This window comes from Aspergillus versicolor, assembly GCF_001890125.1.
Source record: "Aspergillus versicolor CBS 583.65 unplaced genomic scaffold ASPVEscaffold_2, whole genome shotgun sequence".
Taxonomy (NCBI): Eukaryota; Fungi; Ascomycota; class Eurotiomycetes; order Eurotiales; family Aspergillaceae; genus Aspergillus; species Aspergillus versicolor.
The window spans coordinates 4,453,379-4,475,155 of record NW_024467525.1 but is presented as its reverse complement, the minus strand read 5'-3'; the positions used below and the strand labels follow the sequence as shown (position 1 = coordinate 4,475,155).

At 53.3% G+C, this 21,777-nt stretch overlaps 11 protein-coding genes across 11 annotated transcripts; 5 read left to right on the top strand and 6 right to left on the bottom strand.

Annotated features, from left to right (window-relative positions):
• Positions 1-723: 723 nt before the first annotated feature.
• ASPVEDRAFT_26357 (uncharacterized protein) lies at positions 724-1,306 on the top strand (the record flags this gene model as incomplete). Its single annotated transcript, XM_040809894.1, has 3 exons — positions 724-912; positions 974-1,058; positions 1,125-1,306. 3 exons carry the CDS (start codon positions 724-726, stop codon positions 1,304-1,306), a joined length of 456 nt encoding a protein of 151 aa, XP_040665318.1.
• Positions 1,307-1,427: 121 nt separating this feature from the next.
• ASPVEDRAFT_187810 (uncharacterized protein) lies at positions 1,428-2,167 on the bottom strand. The gene is made up of 2 exons (XM_040809010.1): positions 1,981-2,167; positions 1,428-1,929 (listed from the first exon to the last, which is right to left on the bottom strand). Exons 1-2 carry the CDS (start codon positions 2,138-2,140, stop codon positions 1,463-1,465), a joined length of 627 nt encoding a protein of 208 aa, XP_040665317.1. The 5' UTR covers positions 2,141-2,167; the 3' UTR covers positions 1,428-1,462.
• A 555-nt stretch (positions 2,168-2,722) lies between these two features.
• On the bottom strand, positions 2,723-3,432 carry ASPVEDRAFT_26355 (DUF899 domain-containing protein; the record flags this gene model as incomplete). Its single annotated transcript, XM_040809893.1, has 2 exons — positions 2,723-3,373; positions 3,421-3,432. The coding sequence occupies 2 exons, from the start codon at positions 3,430-3,432 to the stop codon at positions 2,723-2,725; spliced, it is 663 nt and encodes a 220-aa protein (XP_040665316.1).
• Positions 3,433-3,654: 222 nt separating this feature from the next.
• Positions 3,655-5,716, bottom strand: ASPVEDRAFT_125057 (uncharacterized protein; the record flags this gene model as incomplete). Its single annotated transcript, XM_040806238.1, has 5 exons — positions 3,655-4,458; positions 4,507-4,846; positions 4,888-5,040; positions 5,084-5,328; positions 5,393-5,716. The coding sequence occupies 5 exons, from the start codon at positions 5,714-5,716 to the stop codon at positions 3,655-3,657; spliced, it is 1,866 nt and encodes a 621-aa protein (XP_040665315.1).
• Positions 5,717-6,480: 764 nt separating this feature from the next.
• ASPVEDRAFT_124501 (uncharacterized protein) lies at positions 6,481-7,607 on the top strand (the record flags this gene model as incomplete). Its single annotated transcript, XM_040806182.1, has 3 exons — positions 6,481-6,648; positions 6,708-7,096; positions 7,154-7,607. The coding sequence occupies 3 exons, from the start codon at positions 6,481-6,483 to the stop codon at positions 7,605-7,607; spliced, it is 1,011 nt and encodes a 336-aa protein (XP_040665314.1).
• Positions 7,608-8,108: 501 nt separating this feature from the next.
• Positions 8,109-8,903, top strand: ASPVEDRAFT_81164 (uncharacterized protein; the record flags this gene model as incomplete). Its single annotated transcript, XM_040816991.1, has 4 exons — positions 8,109-8,310; positions 8,365-8,512; positions 8,559-8,695; positions 8,743-8,903. 4 exons carry the CDS (start codon positions 8,109-8,111, stop codon positions 8,901-8,903), a joined length of 648 nt encoding a protein of 215 aa, XP_040665313.1.
• Positions 8,569-10,185, bottom strand: ASPVEDRAFT_38959 (uncharacterized protein). Its single transcript, XM_040811804.1, has 2 exons — positions 8,743-10,185; positions 8,569-8,695 (listed from the first exon to the last, which is right to left on the bottom strand). The coding sequence occupies exon 1, from the start codon at positions 10,060-10,062 to the stop codon at positions 8,977-8,979; it is 1,086 nt and encodes a 361-aa protein (XP_040665312.1). The 5' UTR covers positions 10,063-10,185; the 3' UTR covers positions 8,569-8,695; positions 8,743-8,976.
• Positions 10,186-10,494: 309 nt separating this feature from the next.
• Positions 10,495-11,797, top strand: ASPVEDRAFT_81162 (uncharacterized protein; the record flags this gene model as incomplete). The annotated part of the gene is made up of 2 exons (XM_040816990.1): positions 10,495-11,076; positions 11,147-11,797. 2 exons carry the CDS (start codon positions 10,495-10,497, stop codon positions 11,795-11,797), a joined length of 1,233 nt encoding a protein of 410 aa, XP_040665311.1.
• A 1,113-nt stretch (positions 11,798-12,910) lies between these two features.
• ASPVEDRAFT_519566 (lytic polysaccharide monooxygenase auxiliary activity family 9 protein) lies at positions 12,911-14,167 on the bottom strand. Its single transcript, XM_040814550.1, has 3 exons — positions 13,466-14,167; positions 13,363-13,405; positions 12,911-13,306 (listed from the first exon to the last, which is right to left on the bottom strand). The coding sequence occupies exons 1-3, from the start codon at positions 13,983-13,985 to the stop codon at positions 12,988-12,990; spliced, it is 882 nt and encodes a 293-aa protein (XP_040665310.1). The 5' UTR covers positions 13,986-14,167; the 3' UTR covers positions 12,911-12,987.
• A 1,281-nt stretch (positions 14,168-15,448) lies between these two features.
• On the top strand, positions 15,449-16,261 carry ASPVEDRAFT_26349 (alpha/beta hydrolase family esterase; the record flags this gene model as incomplete). The annotated part of the gene is made up of 1 exon (XM_040809892.1): positions 15,449-16,261. One exon carries the CDS (start codon positions 15,449-15,451, stop codon positions 16,259-16,261), a length of 813 nt encoding a protein of 270 aa, XP_040665309.1.
• A 699-nt stretch (positions 16,262-16,960) lies between these two features.
• ASPVEDRAFT_60541 (ABC transporter ATP-binding protein) lies at positions 16,961-21,377 on the bottom strand. The gene is made up of 2 exons (XM_040815535.1): positions 21,112-21,377; positions 16,961-21,050 (listed from the first exon to the last, which is right to left on the bottom strand). The coding sequence occupies exons 1-2, from the start codon at positions 21,160-21,162 to the stop codon at positions 17,016-17,018; spliced, it is 4,086 nt and encodes a 1,361-aa protein (XP_040665308.1). The 5' UTR covers positions 21,163-21,377; the 3' UTR covers positions 16,961-17,015.
• Positions 21,378-21,777: the final 400 nt, after the last annotated feature.

The window sequence follows — 21,777 nt, the reverse complement described above, 5'->3', positions numbered from 1 at the left end:
GCAGTGATGGGAGGATTGGTACTGAAGGCGAGATACAGGATAATAGAAAATATTATGAACCTGTCTGTGCTGTGGGAAATTTACTATATTTAGATATCATATGTAACCCTAGAAAACAAGCTTGAAAGGTAGGCTGGACCCCTTGCTCGTGCACAGGGAGAGCCAATGCTACAATTTATCTTGTAACATACAACTGACTAAAAGATCACCATGTGATTGATGGTGGCGTTCTTGGTTCTGGTGGGGAACATCTCCACTAGTCCTTTCAAGCACAAGTGCCCTGGCCGGTACCGCGAGCCGAGTCTGGAGCCGCGAGGCCTGTATAATCTCAAACTCCCAGAATCTTTAATTCTGGGGATTTCCTATGATGCCATACATCCTTGGCACCAGTTCCACCTGGCGTTAAGGAATGGGTGCGATCACAGGGTAGCTGTAACGCTGCCTGCTGGGGTTTCTGTGGCGTGGGGTACATGCAGTGACTATGATGCGCATGTCTCACCTGCCACTTATGTTGATTGGCGCTCGCACTGACTCCTGGGTGGTGGTCTCACAATTCAGGATCTTGAGTGCATACCATGTCTTAGACTCAAGGTCGCCATGTACCCTCAGTAACATCTGTGGTCCGAACTTCAAGCCTATAAAAAGGTCACCTATCCCTGCTTTTGAGGAGGGGAAACCAATATTACAAACCCTCAGTGCAAAACAAAAACCAAAGCACTCACAATGAAAACCTCTCTGATCGCATTTGGTGCCCTCCTCGGTCTGGTCTCGGCCCAGAATGCTGTTGTGCACAACCACTGTGACAGTTCTGTCTATGTGCAGTCGTTCCCTTACGATGGCAGCGCCCCCGGCCCTCTCACCACTGTTCCCAAGAGCGGAACATTCTCCGAGGAATTCAGAGGATCTGGTTCGGTATGTGACTATCCCATCTCGCTTTGCAATATTCCCTCCTGACTGCAGTTGGTATCTGTAGACTATCAAGATCGCCAAGACAAAGACACTGGAGAAGCCTCTTTTCTTCGGCTATTCGTTTTCGTCCAACCCAGACTATGTGTACTGTAAGTTCACCTAATCTAATACATTCTTTGGCTACCAATACTCAACTAACTACGCTTCTTCCCAAGATGAGCTGAGCACTGAATGGGGCAACCCCTTTGCAGCAAACCCCAACATCCTCAGCCCCGGCGACGGGTGTGAGGTCTTTGACTGTGCAGCGAACGATCCCACCTGCTACAGCACCCCGGATCATAAGAAGGTCTACGGGTGCCCCCAGCCGGTCACCCTGACAGCGGATCTGTGCCAGTAGTTGCGTTGTGCTCACCCTCCACTATGGTATCCCACAGAAATGGTACTATGTACGCGATTGAAACCATAATGAAAGAATGTAATTGTCTATATAATCTCAACACTGGTATACCTCGTAACTTGACCAACTTCGCCCAGTATCAGATTATTCTCTCTTCTACTCAGTCGATCTTACAGCTTCATTCAAGTCTGCGATGTCGCTTGCAGAGCCAGAAATGTGTCCCCACTGCACTACTCCATCCGTATCGACAGCAAAAGCACCCGCCGTCTGCCACCGGCTCCCACTCCTGGTGTTGCGATTCCATATACCATCCTTGCGGCCCAGCGCAAACACCGAAGCAAGAGTCCGAGGATTGAACACATGCCAGGCGGACGAGACGCCCAGTCCCCAAGCACCATAGAGCTCCCGCGTTGGATCCACAACGACCTTAACTCGAGGTTCCCCCGGTGCTACATCGGGCTTATCCGAAGAAGGCGGGTACAGTGGGTGTTTCTTGTCGTTTGTTATCTCTTCAATCCATTTCTCGGTATCCTCGGGGGAAGAATGTGAGACTATAATCCCGGTAACATCGCCCCGGCGGACGGCGGGAAGATTGCAGAGCTGGCGGTAGTCCCTTTCGGCGTCTAGGCAAGGATATTAGTTTAACCTGTTGGATAAAAAGGAATGATTCGTACATGGGCAACCACAGTGGCGCAGGAAAATTATTACAGTTCTGGATCCTGTCGGGGCTTCCAGCAGAGGATGCACCGGCGCCCTCTCCCCCACTCTGGGGGGCTCAGACACCTTCACGGCTGTTAATGTTCTAAAAGAAGCGAGTTCCTGAGCAAGTGCCATCTCGTTCAAGGATGTGTAGGAAAACTTCAAGATTCGGAGCTGGCAAGGCTAGATGGAATTAATGCTATGTTAAAATAACAGTGGCTGCCGACCGCGTTAAAAATGCTGATCCTGTGCCACCTCGGTCCGCTCTTTCTTGACAGATTGTGCACTGCGCATCGACCAGGTGGATAGCGGGCCGAGAACTGCGTATTATACACATATACCTGGTAAGGTATAACCGTATAGATGATAGTGGATTGTCTCATCGCTAGTCAGATCAATGGCAACAGGATAACTGGCTTAGGGGTAGTTCTGGAGAGGGCTACTAGGGTTCGTTAACAAGTCCACCCTCAGCTGTCTTGCCGTCTTATCCCCGACTCATTAAACACTGGATAAAGATCGTCATTGGAATTTTGGAGAGGTGCAGACGAGGTTAAGTGATGGGTAAGAGTCCAAATGTACTTTTATTGACCGCAGGCTTGCCACTACTGTTGATGTAATCCCAATAACCATTTTTGCTCTGCGCCATCCTTCGCCCCATATCTGGCCATACAATACCCAAATTTGGCTTTGTGTATCTCGCCTAACGACCTTGTGGACTTAGTATTCGTCATGGCGGCGGAAGTTGTTCATTCCATTTCCCACCTCCTGCCGACCCAGAGGGGTCATGTCCAACAGGTGATAAGTCGACAGGATGATCTCCAAACCGCGAGATGTTGTCTCATATGTGTGGAATACCTCATCACCATCGCGAAAGAACGAGCACAGGCCAAAGTAGCCGTTCCCGGGCTTCCAGGTGATGGCTTCGCCCTGTGCTTCAGCTTCCGCCCATGCCTTGTGCGTTTTCGCCGAACTATAGAAAGGAAAGTTCCAACCCATTCGATCCCGGTAGGCAGTGATTTCAGACAACGGCGCAGTGGCTACAGCAACGAATGAGGTATCTCTACTCTTCAGATGCCGGAGGTCGGCGATATGGTCCATGCAGAACGAGCAACCCACGCAGACATGAGTCTCCCCGGGGCCCAACATGAAATGGTACAGTATCAGCTGCTTATGTCCATCGAATAGATCTCGCAGGTTCTTCACCCCGTCGGGTGTGTCGAATTGGAACCGATGTGGATCGTGGATGCGCACCATGGGAAGCTCTCGGCGCAACCTTGCGAGCTCCTCGAGCTGGCGAGTTGCTGCTTTCTCCTGCTGGAGAAGCTGGGACCGAGCTGCCTGGTACTCTTCAGGGGTGACAATGTTTTTCTAATGCTAATCAGAGGTACGCACTGGATGTTAGCAGGGTGGCATACCTGGCTTGCCATGTTGCAGTTGTGACATCACAAGTGCACGAGCCAGTTCCAGCGGCAGCTCACGCTATAATTTAAGTTAATGATTAATCAATTAGTCATTAACTCTGGGCATTACAATATAGCATATGAATCCAGAATCTTATACGATATATAACTACAGCTGCCTGGGTCTATTTAACCCCAACATAATAATAACGTAGAACTCTGACATAACCACCTGTATCAGTTCACATTTCAGTTCACATTGTAAGCCGGCGGCAAAATGCCCTCCAACGCAGCCTTGATCTGCAGAGCAAGAGTGCGCGAGTGCCACCGGTGCTGCTGTGTATAACCCCCCATGATCCAGAAGTTGTCTGCATTGTGATGGCGCTTCCACATCCCTCGGACCTCTCCCTCTTCGTCGAGTCCCCACGTCGCATCTATGCGCGAGGCGACATCTCGTGGGGTGAGTATATACTGCTGCTTCTCGCTCACAACCGCATTCCCATCACCAAGAATCTCCGCGACAGTGTCTACCGCGTTCAGGTCAGCAAAGCCTGTACACCAGATAACGGCATCTGCATCCACAGAGCTCCCGTCCGAAAACCGAAGCCCCTTCTTTGTATACCCGATGGGCTCCACAAGCGCCTTCACATCGACCTTCTTCTCCTCAATCAACTTCGTCCCCCCAACATCCACATAATGTCCCCCAGCCCGCTCCAGGAGATTGGACATCAGCGCACAGGACGGCTGTCGGCTATCGAGAACGGGGAAACCCGCTGTCTCAAGCTCAGCGTACCGCCCCGGCTCATTGGCGGCAAACATGGCGAATAACGCACGACCAAGCTGGCTGTCGACGACGGTGGGAAGGGACAGGAAGAGGTTGTCGGCGGAGTCCACACCGGCATCATAGGCGCCGAGGCTAAGACTATGGCAGATATACTCGAGAGGGACGATGTATGTGGGGGACCGGACGACCATTGTGGCGGCGAGACCAGCGCCGTGGCAGTCTGCGAGCACGTCGAATGCGGTGTTTGCTGAGCCGACAATAACAACCGACTGCAATGAGTTAGTCCCTTTCTTTGGTTATCAGAATCTCATGCTTACTTTGACTCCTCGCTCTTTCAACACCTCCGCATTTTTATACTCTGCCGAGTGGATGCTGACCCCTCTGTACAGACCTGTATCTTCGATCGACGGGATATACGGTTTCTGAGACCCAATCCCCGTCGCCATGACGAGATGCTTCGAGACAGCCCTACACTGGCCAGCTGGAGTCTGGATCGTGATACTCCATGTCCGAGCCACTGTGTGATACTCAGTCCACTGGACTTGAGCTGAATGGATGGTATTCAGATTAAACGACTCGATGTATCGCCGAACTTGCGAGGCGAGGTCATCTTTCGAGAGGAGGTGCGGGTTTTGGAGCTCTTTATCATAGCCTATCCTCGATCAGTGAAATACTAGAGGTTTACCTAGATACAGGACGCACACATATACGGCATCTCACAGAACGAAGTCGGAAGATGGAACTGCATGCAGTCGTAGCGCAGCGCCCAGTTATCTCCCGGGCGAGCATTCCGGTCGACCATGACACTGTCGACGGCCAGGGCCTTGAGGCGTGCAGAGAGAGTGACGGCGCTAGATGGATGTTAGATCGGTCAAGCATGGGATTTCCACTCACGCATTGCCCGCGCCGATAATAAAGACGTCCGTTTCGAAGTCCGATGCACCATCAAGCGGTCTTTTCGGGGACTGTAAAAGCATTTCGTTTTCGGGCTGTATATCCAGACTTTCAAGCCTGGTGCTGAGAATCCAGATCCTCCAGACGATGTCGCCGCCGTCGTCGACTGGTAATAGGAGGATCTTACCCCGACCAAGTGCAGCAGGGGACCCTGTCCTGAATATAATGGGGCAGTCGATAAATTGCTAAACAGGATACAATTTAGAACAGAGAGCCAGTAGGTATCATTATGGGTAATGGGCATCATACAAGAACCGGTGTGGCAGGAAGAAACTCTGCAGTTCCATCCACCTCAATCCGAGCGAGGCATCTTAATTTCGCAGTCTCGAGTAGCCTCGTGGCAATGGTGCCCGGGCCTCTGAATGTGCGCAAGTGCCATGTGAAGGCCAGCTGATCTTTCCAGTATGCCTGGTCTGTGTAGAAGCACGATTCGAGGGCTTTGGCGTCGCCAGGGACCAACGCAGCATTCAGTCGATCCAGAACAACGCCCGCTTGGGTTGTTGCTTTGCCGCCGGTCATTGATTCTGGGTTGATCAGGCCAGTTTCAAGGGCTGGTAGGGGATTCTCGTCCATCATCGCACGAAGGTTGGCATGTGGACGATGGCCATTTTTCAGGGGGTGCTGTCTAGCATAATACCTTGGTTAGAAGAGGCGATTGAGTATTGACAGGGTTCAGGGACTCACTGGTAGGCATTCTTGGTTTATCAATGGCAAACGTCCAGGGAGAAGCGTTAATTATGGAGATTGAAGGATGCACGGCTCTTTGTCTCGCACGCTCCACAGCGGCACGGTAGCAGCCGGCGGTTGAAGATATCTACCGGTTATTGGTGCTCCTCGCAGTGCCTCCAAACTAAACTGACCGGGGGTATGCTTGTTTTTGCCCAAAAGAGAAGGAGCTGTCGCGGATTTCAATCTGGAATCCTTTCGAGCTGTCAAGCATGGTGACTGAGCCCGGTCGACAAGGAGCGTTGGGGCCTACCCTTAGGAACCCAATATAAATCCTCCCTATGCTTTGCCATGGTTGACAGCTGCCTGGTCTCAGAGTCACAGCAGTTGTACAATGTCTCTGTCTCCAAATTCACTCCAGGAGCTGCTTTCCCAGCCAGCTCTGCAGCCGCCAGCGGGTGTCACCGCAGACTTTGACAGTACCTCGAACAACAACGCACTCGCATTGGTGGTGACAACGGTCTGCGCGGTTGTAGCGACCATTTGCCTTCTCTTGCGATTGTTCGCTCGGGTGTGGGTCGATAGAACAATTCGCCTCGAAGAAGGTGAGCGCGCCCTGCGTATTCAGTAAGTGGAACTAATCGATATGACGGTTTTGATGGTTTGTGCATATGTATAGTTCCCTGCCATGGAGGTTGCATCCTTCTACGCCGGGTCTAACTTCCCTCCAGGGCGCCTATTGCGGCACGGCTTATGCAGGATACTCGATGATTTATACCCCGGGATATTATGTCCATACCTGGAACCTGCGCAATGGAGACCTAGTCAGACCTCTCTATGTTCGTTTCTGCTTTTCCTATCTTGCAATATACGTGGGAACCCGGCTAACAGCATACAGCTTATCCTCATCTACGGCTGCTGCTACTCGGCCACTCTCCCCTTTATGAAGACCGCAATTCTGCTCGACTGGTGTAGGGTATTCGTCCCCATTGACCGGACGAGAAACGCCTTTTGGTGCGGGTGCATGGCGGTGGCTACGCTGCAGTGCGTCTGGGGACTGCTCTGCATCATCCTTCTGAACATGCAATGCAGGCCGCACGAAGCCAACTGGAAGTTCTATCTTCCCAGCAAGTGCTACTCCCTGCCGGACGTGATGCTCACCTCTGCGAGCGTACAGGTAGCCTCGGACATCATCATGTTCATTCTTCCGCAAAGAATCATCTGGCGACTGCAGATGACATGGCAAAAGAAGCTTGGTATCTCCGTCATATTTGGTGCAGGCATACTGTGAGTATGTACTAGCTGTCATTCATTCAGTATAACTGACAATCTCCTTCCATTCAGTCCCTCCGTTGCCGCCTGCTTCCGCCTCGCCCACACTGTCGGCTTCGCAAAGACAACAGACACAATGTATCTGATCGGCCCCTTACCATTCTGGGCTTGCGGCGAGATGACCTGCGGGTTCTTCATTTTCAGCGTGCCCTGTCTCTCCAAGCTTATCATGGAATCTGGACTTCCCCGCCATGTTAAGATCTCGCTCGGCTTTGCTCCTAAACCTAGTCATCCATCGGACGACGAAGGACAAGAAAGCAGGTCGGGAAACTCTGGTCCGCGCTTTAGACTGCATCCTATGCAGGCCTGGGGAGGCACAGACACAATGTGGTCGAGGATCGAAGGGGGCGATGAAAACTTAAGGGATCTAAGACAGTCCGAGTCCCAGACAAATCTATATAGCGGCGATAAGGGAGTGCATGTTTCAAGGACGGTGGAGGTCAATGTTTCGCAAGGGAACCCTTGAGATATTGATATTGGATGACCATTTTACACCTATTAATAGCAAGAGATCTGGAAGTGTTCTTTTCCACTCCAGGTTCTTCGAGGGACATTCAAGCGTCGCTCTCCTCTCATATTCATGCCGAGCTCTCGGAGTCGCAAGGAGTTGATATACAAGCGAAATCCCATGGAATTCGAGGAACCTCGTATTCTAGAGGATAAAATTAGTACAGTTACGAGAATCTATCCTGCCAATCTGTCGCGGCTCTGCATCTTCAAGGGTTATACGGGCCCACGGTGGAGCGGCGGAAGGCCACCAGCACGGTCATCTTCCAAAGGCAATTCTCGAACAGGGGCCAATTTCAGTATGCCAATCTGAGCTTCTTCGCTTTTAATTGGGCAAGCCCTCGGGAGCATCAGCACCGGCTGTGGCTGAATACGAGCGACAAAAAAAGCCCCGCCCTTCTCTCGTGAGTGAGAATTTCCCCTGTTCACCACCTCAGTGTGTTCCAAGCCAGCCTCCATCATGCAGCTCACCATTTTCTCACAGGTTGTATATCTGGGCCTGCTCGTTTGTCGAATCCATGGACAACAGGTACCAGCCCCCACAGATGCTGGAGTCGGCCCCGTTGTCACAGCAGCGCCTGAATATCCTGCCTTCGTCGACAGTCTGGACAAGAGACAGCAAGGGGAAGATTTTGTGGCATGGTGGCCAGTCTACAGCTCCTGTTAGCCTATGTGACCGTCTACCTTGTCCTACTTTAGACTGACAGAATGGACAGGGCGCGAAAAAACGTGCGAGCCGGGCTCACAATACGTGACCCATTCAACATACGGGCAGTGCTGCGCTACGAGTGCCTCTGAATGCAATTATGCCACGGCCTGCGCGCCCGATGGGTCGGTCCAGTACTACCGAGGGAACCAAAGCTGGTAGGACTTGAGAATAGTTCAAGCCTTAGGATCTAACTCGGTATAGTGACCCAGGGCAATACTGCGAGGTATTCACGATTCTGCCCTCTTCAGGCAGCCCTGCCAGTGAGAAACGCGATATCGTCCAGTGCATAAGTTCCGGATACGACTATGCTGGGACCTGGTACCGCCAGTCCTACGCCTGTGCGTGCTCTCTGTTTGTATAGTCAAGAACTGGCTGACTGCAATAGTGACAACGGACCCATCTACAACTACCGTCACACAAACAGAGACTGCGCAGACTACAACCGTAACCCAGGCGGTGCCCACTGATGGCAGCACTGCTCTGAAGACACAGGCCATGCAGGGGGCACTGGGGGCTTTTATTGTTGCTGTCCTACTCATGTATTGATGCTAGATAACCAGCAGTATCTGTAAACAGGCCTTATTATAATATCACAATTAGGGTATCTAACATTCCTCAACTACTTCTCGCCCATCTCAACGACCCTCTGCGTGTCGCTCAACTCGTTAATCCTGCGAGTCTCGCTCAGTTCCGTTGAGCCCAAGTCCCCCGGCAGCTCTGCGAAATGCTGCCTCTCGACCTTTGCTGGAATTGCCTCCGCCTCTGCAGGCAGTTTTTCCAAGGAAGATCTCTTCGACTCTTCCACTGGCGTCGCTGCCACCGCCGCTGCAGCTGCGACACCACCGCCACCGTCGCCATCTCCTTCTGGTTGTCGCTCTGGCTCATTTTCACCGGTTTCAGGGGAAGATTGACGCTTGATGCGCCGCGCGAGGTAGAGAATCGCCCCGATGAGTCCGATTCCGACCACGCAGCCCACGACTATGCCTGCAATTGCACCGCCGCTGAGCGACGACCCCGACGACGAGTTGCTGGTATCCGCAACAGGTGTGCTGGTTGCCGTCGGTGTGCTGGATGGCGTCGCCGTGCTCGTAGAACTGGTACTGTCTCCCCCGCCGCTCTCTTCGGTCACAGGAACCTTGAGCTGATCCCAGGATCCTTTCCCCGGCCAGCCATCTGCATCGTCACCACTGTAACCAAGCTTCTTCTGCCAGCATTCGTAGGATTTCCGGTCCGACTCGGTCCACTGTTGCCCGGGTCCCTCGCTGTACTCCCCGCATCCTTCATCGACCAGTCTCTCTCCCATCGCAGTAATTACCGGGCTTCTTGGGGCAGACTTGAACCAGTCCGCTCCTGGGAAGGGCACCAATTCGCCGTCAGTGTCTGTCTCCGCGCCGGCCAGGTCGATAACAGCGTAGCTGAGAATCGCAGAACTCGAATTCTTCGACATGTAACTCTCGAACTTCCCGCTGAAAGTGCGCGGGCAGTCGGTTTCCGCGTACGTGTACAGTCGCACAAGATCGCCTTCGCTGTCGAATTCGAACGGTTGGCCTTTGGCATGGTCGATTTCCTTGCAGGTCCTTCCGCCGGAGCCATCCTCGACGGTGGGGATGCCGCTGGAATTCCTCCAGACGAAGGTCCAAGCGGAGATCAGAGGGAGGGAGTGGAGGACGTAGAGGGTCGTGAAGATGGTTGTGAGTCGTGCCATCGTTGCGACAGACCGGTGGCCTTGGGAGAGCTGATGCCTTCACCACAGAGGGCCGATCAGGGTTTTTGAAGCCTCGCAACCAGCCGAGCCGCGCCCTCGCAGGGGCACTCGAATTGCATTAGTGGGTTGAGGAAAATGGGAGTGTTGCAGACACTATCCCCAGAGCTGAGCCGATCAGCGCAATGTCCGCCTGTGATACGCCGCAGCCAAATGAATACGAGCCCCAAGAGCACCGATACATCTTGGCAGGCATTTGGGCGACCCGTTCCAGCCAATCGGCAGGCTATATGTGCTCGTGTAATGGAACTGGATCTGGCGATTGTCCCCGGATTCTGTTGCTCGTTCTGTTCCTCGTGAGTCACGGCGCCGCCTCCGAGGCTTGTTGCTCCTGTCTCCCACCACGAGATATCGAGCTAGGAATAACACTTGCCCATGGCGCATCAAGCTCACAACATCCCATGGACTCTTCTTTCGTCCAATCTGCACTGGGTCCTGTCGAGGCCGTCCGCCGCGGCTCCGAGTCTCCAGTTCCTCACAAGACAGCTACGGACCAAGGAGCTGATGCACTTCTTCGAAGCTTTTGCCAGGAATATCGAGGAGCACTCCGCATGTGATCGCCGAAAGTATGCAGACAAATACGACCTGCCGGATCCAGACGATGTGGTGCTGGACGAAGCCACCGTCGACAAGATCAGTCGCACTGTCCGACGCTGGAGGCACGCCAACGATCCCTCTGGGTTTCAGGCACCCCCTTGGGGCTGTCCAGGCGATGGAATCGAAGATTGCGCCTGTCCTGTTCTCTCTTACCGAAATCGTCAGGCGTCGGCATTTCGTCTTCAGTACGAGCACGGCCCTTACTATCGATTTTGGGAGGACAACAGCAACTACTATTTCAACATGGAAATCATCAAGACCCTGCTTTTACACGGTGAGATGGACCCCATCCTACGCATCTGTGCGGATCCTCAATCGGACTTCAGGCACGGCTGGGAACTGGGCGAGCGCTTCTGCGGCGTAAGTATATCCACCTGCACGTAAAGAAAACAACATATCAAAAAAAGATCTCTCTGGCTAATTAATACAGCGTAGCGACCTCGGCTTTGACCAGCTTCTCAAGATGGCACTGGCTGCCTATATCGGGCTGAATGTGATATATTGCTTCCCCGATACCTGGGACCCAGCATCCGGCAGGTCTGATATCTGGGACTATCGCCGGTCCCTGTTCTACAGGTCCATCGTCAAAACCTGCACCAGGCGACTGGCTATGTCCGAGATTCCCACCTACCCCCACCGCTATTTCTTTGGTGTCGATGACCATCAAGCCCCATTCCACGGAGCAACCCCGTCTATGGTCATACCGAATGAATACCTGCCAGCTTCCGACGACGTTGACGAGGTGCGTGAGATGCTCTGCCGTAAGGGACTCCCGGCCGAGCTCGCACTGGATGTCATGGAACTCGCTGGCTACGAAGTTCCGCGTAGAGTGCCTCACGATCCTTTGCACCCATTGAACAGGAATGACCTGGCCCGGTATCTCAAATACTGCTGGCAAATCCTGGTCCGCTGTGACATGTTGGCAAAGGCACTCGATATCAAGCTCTATTGGAAGGCCTTGGTTGCTGATTGCATTACCGCGTTCTGTGAGCAAGAGAGCCCTTCCTCGAACTTGTGGTACAAGTGGTACTCTGAGGGCCACTGGCCTGAATGTGATCGTATATTCTATCGATATCCCTAACATGTCTCAGTATTATTTCCAAGAATTGAAATCTAGCTGCCCTGGATACGGAGCAGCCACATCAGTCTGCGCGAGGGACCTTGGCTTACGCCAAATGGCTTCGCTAACAGGAAGCCTGGACATTGCCAATGAAGAGATCCAGGACTGTTTCAACGACTTGCTTCGCAATGACTTCAAGGGACCTTGTAGCACTGCTGCCGCAGAGGACTAGTAGATGGGCTCACTCTGGGACTGTAGCCAGCCAGCCTTCCTGCATCGGTCATACAGTGCAGCTGAGACACGCCAAGAGTAGATTGTAAGAACACTCGCTGTTGTTGTAGTGATTCTATTTCCTGGAGAACTCCTCCGTCCCGCTGGCGTTCAGGAGAGTTGACCCTAAAAGGAAATTAATTCGGACGTACCGTAGGGTTGTTTTCAACGCAAGAGAGGAACAATGCCTGACCCCATTACCAGGAGGATCAGGTGTTTATTTGCTGTCGTTGAGAGGTTGAAGTCAAAGATTTCACCGATCAAGACCGCTATTTGCACCATGCCCCTCGATGACAAGCGCTCGAAGCTCGTTGACCAACGATTCAGAATCCAAAACCACCCCGGCGCCTGGCATTCGTACTGGCCACATTCCAGCTCTCATATGTGATGCCCATTGCGTTGAAACCGATCTGTTATCAGTCCCCCAAAGCGCATACCAAGGGGCCCCGGAATATGGGCCGTTTTGGCTGGCTTATTGACCTGGTCTCTATCTGCTTCGGTTCCTTCATGATTGTTATGATGTCGTATCCCACAATGTACCCAGTGATGGCTACAAATATGTGAGTACGAAATGAAGTTATAACCAGATGGGCGCTACTCTGTCACTATACTGGGCGCTATCATCATACTTTCACTCGGCATGTGGCTCTGTTACTCGAAAGGGCGATACCACAACACTTCAGGCGAGGAGAACCTATGCAGGGGCGGTAGCTAAAGGGGAGGGTTTGGTCCAGGTCCAGGTAAACAAGGCGAAGGCTTCATTGTGAACTATCTCGTAGCTTATACGGGCACCTTCCCACGCTGAAAGTGTAGTCCCGGTTTAGAGAAGTGTGGTGCCTGTTATAACCCTTCCCGTCCTCACTAGTAGTCCTCGGAATACCCAGCAAATCCAATATTACCATCTAAGCAGCGGTAACGCGGTCTTCTGTTGTAGCCAGTACTTACTCGCTGAAGTCGCGAGCATGTCGGCGGCGGTAGGGGCTGCTGCTGCAAGTGTTGGCCTCTTTCTCCTGGGTGTAGCCACTGGAGTAGTCCGCACTGCCTTCATTGGAAGCAGAGCCGGAGCTGGAGGAAGAGCCGGAGCTGGAGGAAGAGGCAGAACCACCGGTCCAGACGGGAGGGCCAGGCATAGGATAGTCCTTCATGCCACCCCAGACGCTGAAGTTGAACGAAGGGTCGTCTTGCTGGTAGCCACCGGGGAACTTGATTGTAGCATCAGGAGAGCCGTTGCCACCGCCAGTGACCTTGACCTGGGCGCATCTGGGAAGTTTTAGTGTCTGCCTAGGTAGAAAAGGGGGTAAACAGAGTAAACCTACTCGTAGTAAAATTCAGCCTGTCCGTCATGCGCTCCGTGGACACCTGCATGGGAGGTTAATGGCCTTGCTTTCTCTTTGGCTCATGAGTGGTACGGAGGCATACCAATATGTTCAGGCCGGATAAGGTACTCTCCATCCGGGAGGTCAGCAGGGATCGTGAACTCGATACGATCCTTGTCCCAGGTGCACCACGCATCGGTCTTGATGTCCTTGCTCGTGTCGCAGATGCCTTCCTCGTGGATCTTGAACCAGTCACCGTCACCCTCGTACTGGTTAGCTGCACTGGGAGCCTTGGACATGTACACGAGACCAGGGCCAGGGTGCTGCATGGTAGCACCAACACCGAGCTTCATGGCAAGCTTGGATCCAGCCTTGACCTCGGCCGTCTGGGTCTGATCAGCGAAGCTAAAGGCGCCCTTGTTGCAGCGGAAGTCCGGCATGTCGGGGGTCATGTCATCGCGGGTGTTTACCCATTTAGTTGGGTTGTACTTCTCGGGCCTGGTGTTGGAACGAACGTATTCATTGGGGGTGGTTTCCTGGCCGTCGATGACCAGGGTGTCAAAGAAGTAATGGGCCGACGCCAGGGGTGCGATAGCCGCGGCAGCAAGAAGAGAAAGCTTCATGTTGAAGAAAAGAGGAAAGTGAACAGAAGTTTGGTTAAGTGAATGCAAAGGGGCCAGCCCAGAAAAGCGAGTGTATAGTAAAATGAGTGAACAGGAGAAGGCACACAGTGACTTTGAAGTTACAGGGGGATGCCACCACCGAGGAGATGCTTCCTTATATACCTGAGATGGCAGTCTTTACTGCATACCAACGGCGTCTAGTACTATTCACAAATTGTATAGACAGTAGTCACAATAAAAAAACTCTCTATATATCAGAAACGTGCCGAGCCCGCCGATACCACCCATCTCCGCCCTCTCTCACGCTTCGGCGGGCCTGCCAATGTCAAGCTTGAAACGTTTCCAGTTTCCAACGCCCCGAAGGGTCTGGCCCATGCGAGGCGATCCCAGAGAGAGAGAGAGAGAGGCCGGTATTGCATGTGTAATTTCAAGTCATATCATCATTCATGATAGTCAACGGAGAAGCGATGGCATTATTACGATGGCTATATGGATATTTTGGTTGGGATACTGCACTGAGCCTCGAATCCAAGTAGACGCCAGGCAACAAGAAAACTAAAGTGTGGAAGGGCGGAATACTCCGAACCTTGCAATACCCACAGCGGCAGGGCCTCGGTGCCAGACTGGTCAGGGACGGGGGACCAGGGTCCAAAGCGCCAACAGCACACTCGCAGCTCCATACAAGAGCCCTTCACAGGGAAACGGGCCCACAAGGCGGAGTCGGACCCTCACCGATGAATCGAACCTGAAACCACACTTAATTGCTCAAGAGGGCCAGAGCTCGTGTCCGGCAGTTCGAGCAATGCTCCCAGAGCCGATATAATCTTGGCATCCAGCCAGTCCCTCTGCAGATCGTAGCTTGGGCAGGTCCTGCCAGGACCAGGCTAAATTGGTGGATACCATGCGGAGCCAATTGTCGCAGGTTTATTAGACAACGATGAATATAGCCTATTGTCTAGTGCAATTCTGGGTCCGTCACCTATACCCGGCCTCTCCTCCGTCTATCGTGCCTGCAGGTTAGGAGATGCTCCTGTGGAGAGCCCTGCCTAGGTACTCGTCTCTTCAGCTCTCTGGTGCGTTCCAAGTGGCAAAAAAACTCTCTCCTCGCCTCGGCAATTTATACAGGTCTCACCCTGTAACAATCACAGACCCCGCCTCAGTGCCTATGCAGAGCCTGCCACGGACGATTCGTCGAGCAGGCCAGGTGTATCGGCTGGCAAGAGTCGGGGGCTGGATGGGAAATGTAATGAAACCATCCCTGCTCTCTCCCACCAGACCATCATGTAGATAGGACTCCGTTTCTAAGCCAGCAGTGATCTACGCGAGAACAGGCACTGCCAGTCAGCTCAAACAACATAAATACACGGCATCAACAACTCCATGGTTGATGCCCATTTCACAATTCACTTTCCTCTCACCACTTAACAAGCCAGCAAAGCCAAATAACAGTTGTACTAGTGACAATGTATCAACTCGCCATTCTCCAAACCCTCCTGGCTCTCAGTGCCCTCCCCTCCGTCTACGCCGCCAACTCTCCAGGCTGCGGTAACCAACCCAGCCTCACTAACGGCGTCCACCAAATCAACGGCCGCGAATACACCCTAAAGCTCCCCGACAACTATGACCCAAGCAACCCATACCATCTTATTTTCGGCCTTCACTGGCGCGGCGGGAATATGGACAACGTCGTGAACGGCGAGAGCATCCAGCCCTGGTACGGCCTTGAGTCGCGTGCACAAGGTAGCGCCATATTCGTTGCCCCCAATGGCCTAAACGCTGGCTGGGCCAACACCAACGGCGAGGATACCGCTCTCATCGACGCCATTATTGAACAAGTCGAGGCCGACCTGTGTATCGACCAGGCCTCGCGCTTCGCGACAGGATTCTCCTGGGGCGGCGGAATGAGCTATGCCCTTGCCTGTGCACGCGCTTCTGAGTTCAGGGCCGTGAGCGTGCTAAGCGGTGGCGTTATCAGTGGGTGCGACGGGGGCAATGATCCCATTGCATACTTGGGGATTCATGGGATCAACGATCCCGTTCTTCCCTGGGATGGAGGCGTCGAGCTGGCGGAGAAGTTCGTGGCAAATAACCAGTGCCAGCCAGCCCAGATCGGGCAGCCTGCGCCTGGAAGCGGTGATTCCGTTCGCACAGACTTTACTGGTTGCTCCAGGCCGGTGTCGTTTATTTCGTATGATGGTGGGCATGATGCGGCGCCGCTTGGTGTGCAGAGCTCGCTTGCGCCGGATGCTACCTGGGAGTTCTTTATGGCAGCTTAAGCTGGCTTGATCTTTACTGTTCCCATGGGTTGTATCAGTTCAAAATTGTTGGAAATAACCCCAACATTAAATGACCAGATTCTGCCCTTGGAGTTATTTCTGTTTCGTTGGAATGACAGCTGAATTGATATATATATTGAATCCCTGATATAGTGTATATAATTGAGCACATGCATCCCGACTCAGCCATGATGTACTGCTTCCGGACAAACATTGCATCCTAGAAGCAACACATAGCGCATGTTTACTGGTTTGAATCTAGTTTGCTCGCAACCGAGTATAGAGTGACTGCGGTAGGGTCCAATTTGATGCCTGAGGTATTAAATGTCCGCTTTTGGAAACTGCGAGTGCCGCTACCATGCACGTGACTCCCGCTGCATGTCGCAGATTTTTCCCCTAGACCAAAAAGGGTCAACCCTCCTTGGGAAGGCTAGATCTGACTAATAAATGCATGTTCTCCGGTTGACACTGCAAAAACACCAACATGACGACTAATCCAGTCGCCTCAGCAACAATCAAGCTTCATTTCGTTCTGGAAGGAATGATGCATCGGGACTCGGCCACGCGACGGGTATTCGCCGGGATCGTCGGTGCCAGAACAGTCGAGCCCTTGCAGGGCACGTACAGATGGCCCCTGATACGCCTTTCTTGGCTTACGTTGGCCTCTCACAGGACACAATTATAAGAACAATGCAAATTGCTAATTATCTGTCTAAAGTCTAAGATAGGGTCGAGGGTATATTAAAGGCCTATGCTATGTGTTTAGGGACTGGTGAAGAACACTGGTGCGGTACATCTCGCTGCGCTGGATGAGTTCAACATGCGTTCCTTGCTCAGCACAGCGCCCGTTGTCAATGAGGAATATGCGGTCTGACTGCTGAATAGAGCTCAGTCTGTGTGCAATGGCAATGACCGTGGTGCGTCCTTGCAGTCTCTTGAGTGCCTCTTGCATCCGACGTTCGGACTCTGCATCCAGGGCACTGGTGGACTCGTCGAGCAACAGCAGGCGTGGCTGACGTACCAGCGCCCGTGCAATCGAGAGTCGCTGGCGCTGACCTCCGGAAAACTGCTTTCCATCGTGGCTGCAGTGCGTCTGGTAACCATCAGGCAGAGCTGCAATCACGTCGTGAATATTCGCCATCTTGCAGGCTTCCTCAATTTCTTCCTGGGTTGGCGGGTGCGAAGGACGGCCGCCCAGCCCAATGTTGAAGGCCACCGTACCCTCGAACAGAACATTCTCCTGGGGGACAAGAGATATATCGTCACGGAAGCCCGTTCCAAGCTGCCGCGTAATGTCGACTCCGTCAATGATCACGGATCCTGACGCAGGGCGGTAGAATCGCTCTATCATGGAGAACGTCGTCGACTTGCCTGATCCACTAGGTCCGACCAAGGCGCAGAACTGACCAGGCTGTATCTTGATATTTAGCCCAGACAGAGCTGGTCGACCCGGCCGCGAAGGGTATTCGAAATGTACGTCTCGCAGCTCGACGCCGATGCCGCCGGCACTCAGAGAGATTCTCCCCTTCTCGTTGTCTGACTGACCGGACGGCGGTGCAGCCTCGCTATCAAGGGGCTTCTCAGGGAGCAGATGGGTATCGTAATCACTGACTCGTTTTGAGGCCTTGTGGCCGAGCTCTTCGTCCGCCGAACGGGTCGTCAGCAACTGCGTAACATTTGTTGATGCGATTCCAGCCTTGGAGATGTCGGGTGCCAGCGCAAACATTTGACTGCATGACTGGGTACTGAAGAGCAGCGCAGGCATCACAATGAAGAACTGGGTCTGAGTGTAACGGCCCTCCAGGATCTGCCGAGTTCCCCACCAGTAGGCCAGGGCATACACCAGGTTGCTGACGCTGAAGGCCGATGCCAGAAAGACGTTTCCGGTTGCAATCGAGCGCAATGTCTTGTCATAGGGCTCTCGTAGTGCTCGCTCGTATGTTGAATAGACCTTCTTCTCCAAGGAGAAGGCTGATACCAGGCGGAGGTTGTCAACTGCTTCGATGGTGACGGACGTGGCATCGGCAAATGCCTTTTGATGCCGCTCAGCAAACTGGGCCTGGGTGCGCAGCTTCATGAATCCCGAAAGCAGAAGAACAGGGATCGTAGGTAGAAGCACAATGGTGATCTTCCATGCAATGGCGAAGGACACGACCACGCCAGCAATCAGGTTCACGGCCGCGGCCAAGAGTAGACCAATGGTGGTACCAGTAATGCCTCCAAGTGCAGTTGCATCACTGGTGATATAGCTGAGCAGTGTCCCTGGAGTGCGGCCTTCTGCTTTGTGCCAGGAGGTACTCTGGCGCAGCAGTGACCGGAGAGAGAGAACCTGAATTCGGTACAGAACCTTCTGGGCAGCCCATCCAAATGCAAAACCACTGATCAGATTGGCAAATAGTTCGACAAGAGCCATGACGAAGAAAAGCAATCCGAACAGCTCACCGCCACTACGGATGGCCTCGGCGCCAACGCAGGGGTTCAAGACTCCCAGAGTTTGACCGAATATAACGGCTTCTGCGATATAACTGCCACCGATAATGACTGCTGCTGCCAGACCGAGCACAATGTAGCCGAAGTTCGGGCGCAGAAGGGCAAATATGAATTTGGTGATGAACCAACGAGAGTGTTTGCGCTTGCTTTTGCTCTTGGAGTCTGGCTTCTTGTCGCCGTCTTGCTTGGGTTGTTCTTTTTCATCGCTGTACTCGGCCGAATCCTTTGGCTCGTGCACAGTGATGGATGCCTCTTTGGTAACGGAGTTGTCTGCCTCTATCGGAATGTCCTCGCTCTCAATCGAAGACTCCGAAGGGGTCAGCTCTGGGCTGACATTTGCCAGCGTTTGAATGCGTATCATTTCAGCGTAGATGCCGTCCTTTGCAACAAGTTCTGCATGGGTGCCCTCCTCGGCGACCTCCCCCTGTTGCAGCACGATGATCTTGTCGGCGTTTCTAGCGGTGGCCAGGCGATGGGTAATGGAAACCATTGTCACCCGCTCTGGTAGGTTGGTGAGAGCGTCGTGGATCAGTTTCTCGCTCCTTGAGTCCAAGGCTGCGGTGGCTTCGTCGAGGATCAGGACCGAGGATTCACGAATAAGGGCTCTTGCAAGGGCGATTCTTTGTCTCTGACCACCACTCAGCTGGCTACCAAGTGTACCGGAGCCGGTGAAAAACCCCAGAGGCAACTCATCGATGAAGGACAAGGCATTGGAGCGCGCCGCGGCCTGTCGGACCAGCTCGACAATCTGAGAAACCTTCGGATCAAACTGTGCAAGGGCTTCGGCCTCTGGGGTACCGCTGCGGACCATGTCGGTAAGGTCAGCCAGTGTCGAGTCTGCAGCAAACGGAACGAGGGGTTGGTGGCTCTCGATGGGGGAGACGATCAGGCCGTAGGCAATGTTCTCGAGGATAGAACGGTCGAGCAGGACTGGCTCCTGCTGAACAAGGCCGACGTTGCCACGTAGATACCGCACATTCAAGTCACGGAAATCCTGCTTGCCCAAGCGGACCTGACCTGCTGTTGGGTCGTAGAAGCGCTCCAGGAGAGACACGATGGTTGATTTACCGCCACCGGATGGTCCTACCACCACGGTGTGCTTTCCAGGGGGAATGGTGAAGTTCACGCCCTTTAGAACCTCCGCCTCTGGTCGCGAAGGGTAATGGAAGCGCACGTCCTCCAAGACAATATCCTGTGTGCTGAACAAGGCAGTCTTGTCGCCCTCTTCGCTCGTTCCGTCAATGTCGGAGGGTCGGTTGATGACGGCCAACAACCGATCAGCGGCGCCTACTGCGGACGCAAAGACGTGAACAAACGGAGCGACCTGGCTGAGAATAAACGAAGCGTCGATCAGGACGAAGATGACGGTATAGACCGCACCCACTGATGTTGAGTTGTCATCGGTTTCAACAGACTTGGCGATCAAGCGAGAGCCCTCCCAGAAGGCCAGCGCATTGGAGCTGTAGGCAATGAAGTAGAGCAGACCCAACTGGACCGCATGCGTAGTCGCCTTCTTGAGAGCGTCAATCCTGGTCGCGGAGAGGTGCCCGGCGAATTCCCGCTCCAGGCTCTGGTTCGCATTGAAGGCGTGGACAAGGGGCAGTTGCGACAAACTGGACGAGGCAATCGAGGTTGCAGCATTTACATGTGTGCTGATGCGACCGGCGTATCTCTTGATCAAATAGCCCAGCATCGACATCATAAAGAAGCAAGGCACGACGGAAACCAGGATTCCAGCAATGATGGGCACCTTGATGAAAGCCACGACATAGGAGGCTACAAAGTACGAGACCGTGGATATCACAAGGCCCACCTTCTCCGACGTTCCAGACTGCAGCGTCTCGACATCACTAACAAGCCGCGAGACGATATCGCCCGAAGACAGACTTTCGATATAAGCCGCGTCTTGCTTGACGACGCTTTCAAAGTACCGCCGCCGGTACCGTCGTGCGATGCGCTCACTGACATAGCACCAGCAGCTGCAATGGATGTAGATGAAGCAAAAATTGGCGATGGTGATGTAGATAACGTAGAGGACCTTCTGCCGCACTCCGTCAGACACATTGCTGGTGGCTGCTTCGGAGGGAGAGCACTGGGAGGTATTGAGGTCGTCGACCAATTCACCGAAGACGATACCGAGCAAGGGGAATGGGATACCGGCGGCAATTGAGAAGAAGACACCGGTTATAATAAGCAGGACGTCTGTCACAGTGTAGTCGAGGGAAAATAGCAGACGAGTATAGGAGAAGAACTTTCCCGGTGCTGCCGTGATGTCCTTAATTCGCTTCATCTTTTCGACCTCCGCGCCAACACCTGTCAGTATTATTGTCGTCCGGGGATTTTTAAAATCGAATACATACTAGGCCGGCCTTCTTTCCTTCGGCCACATGTTCCTCTGCGTTATCTGGCATCGCTGCGGACGGCGTGCCTCGGAGTCAGGCGTTCGGAAAGTCGGTGGGGGGAGATTTCCCTTTTACAGCGGCCGTATTTCTCAACGAGACGGACAATGGGGGGCTGAGCGAGAGAAAAGTGCGACGATGCTATTCCATTACAGAGTGCTGTCGGCCTCGCTGGCCGTGAAGGAGTGCAAGTGAGACAGGAGACAGTCTACACCAAACGATGCGAGCATGGAAGAGGAAGAAAGCGCAGCGTCCCGCAGGCGAGCAATTTTGTCAGTTCCTGCAGGCCCCTTGGCATTACGCGATGGATTGCCGGTCCACCATTGCCGTGATCGGATTGCCTGATCGTTGTGGTTCTGCTGCTTCTGGACCCTTCTCGCCAAGCCCTATATGGTTAGGCACGGGGCGTCGCCTGCCCAATCACGGGCGGCTGCGCGGGGGCGCCTTCCGTGGCGGGGCCGCCTAATCTTATCTGATTGATTACTGCCGAATTTTGATTTTTTTTCATTTTGATTGTCGCCCACGCTGCTGGTTCACATGCGAGCAAAAACTCAGGGTGAACCCACTGCCTGCGACCCGATATCGGCTGTTCTCCCACGCCACGGCGCCATGCCTGCCCATGTGGGG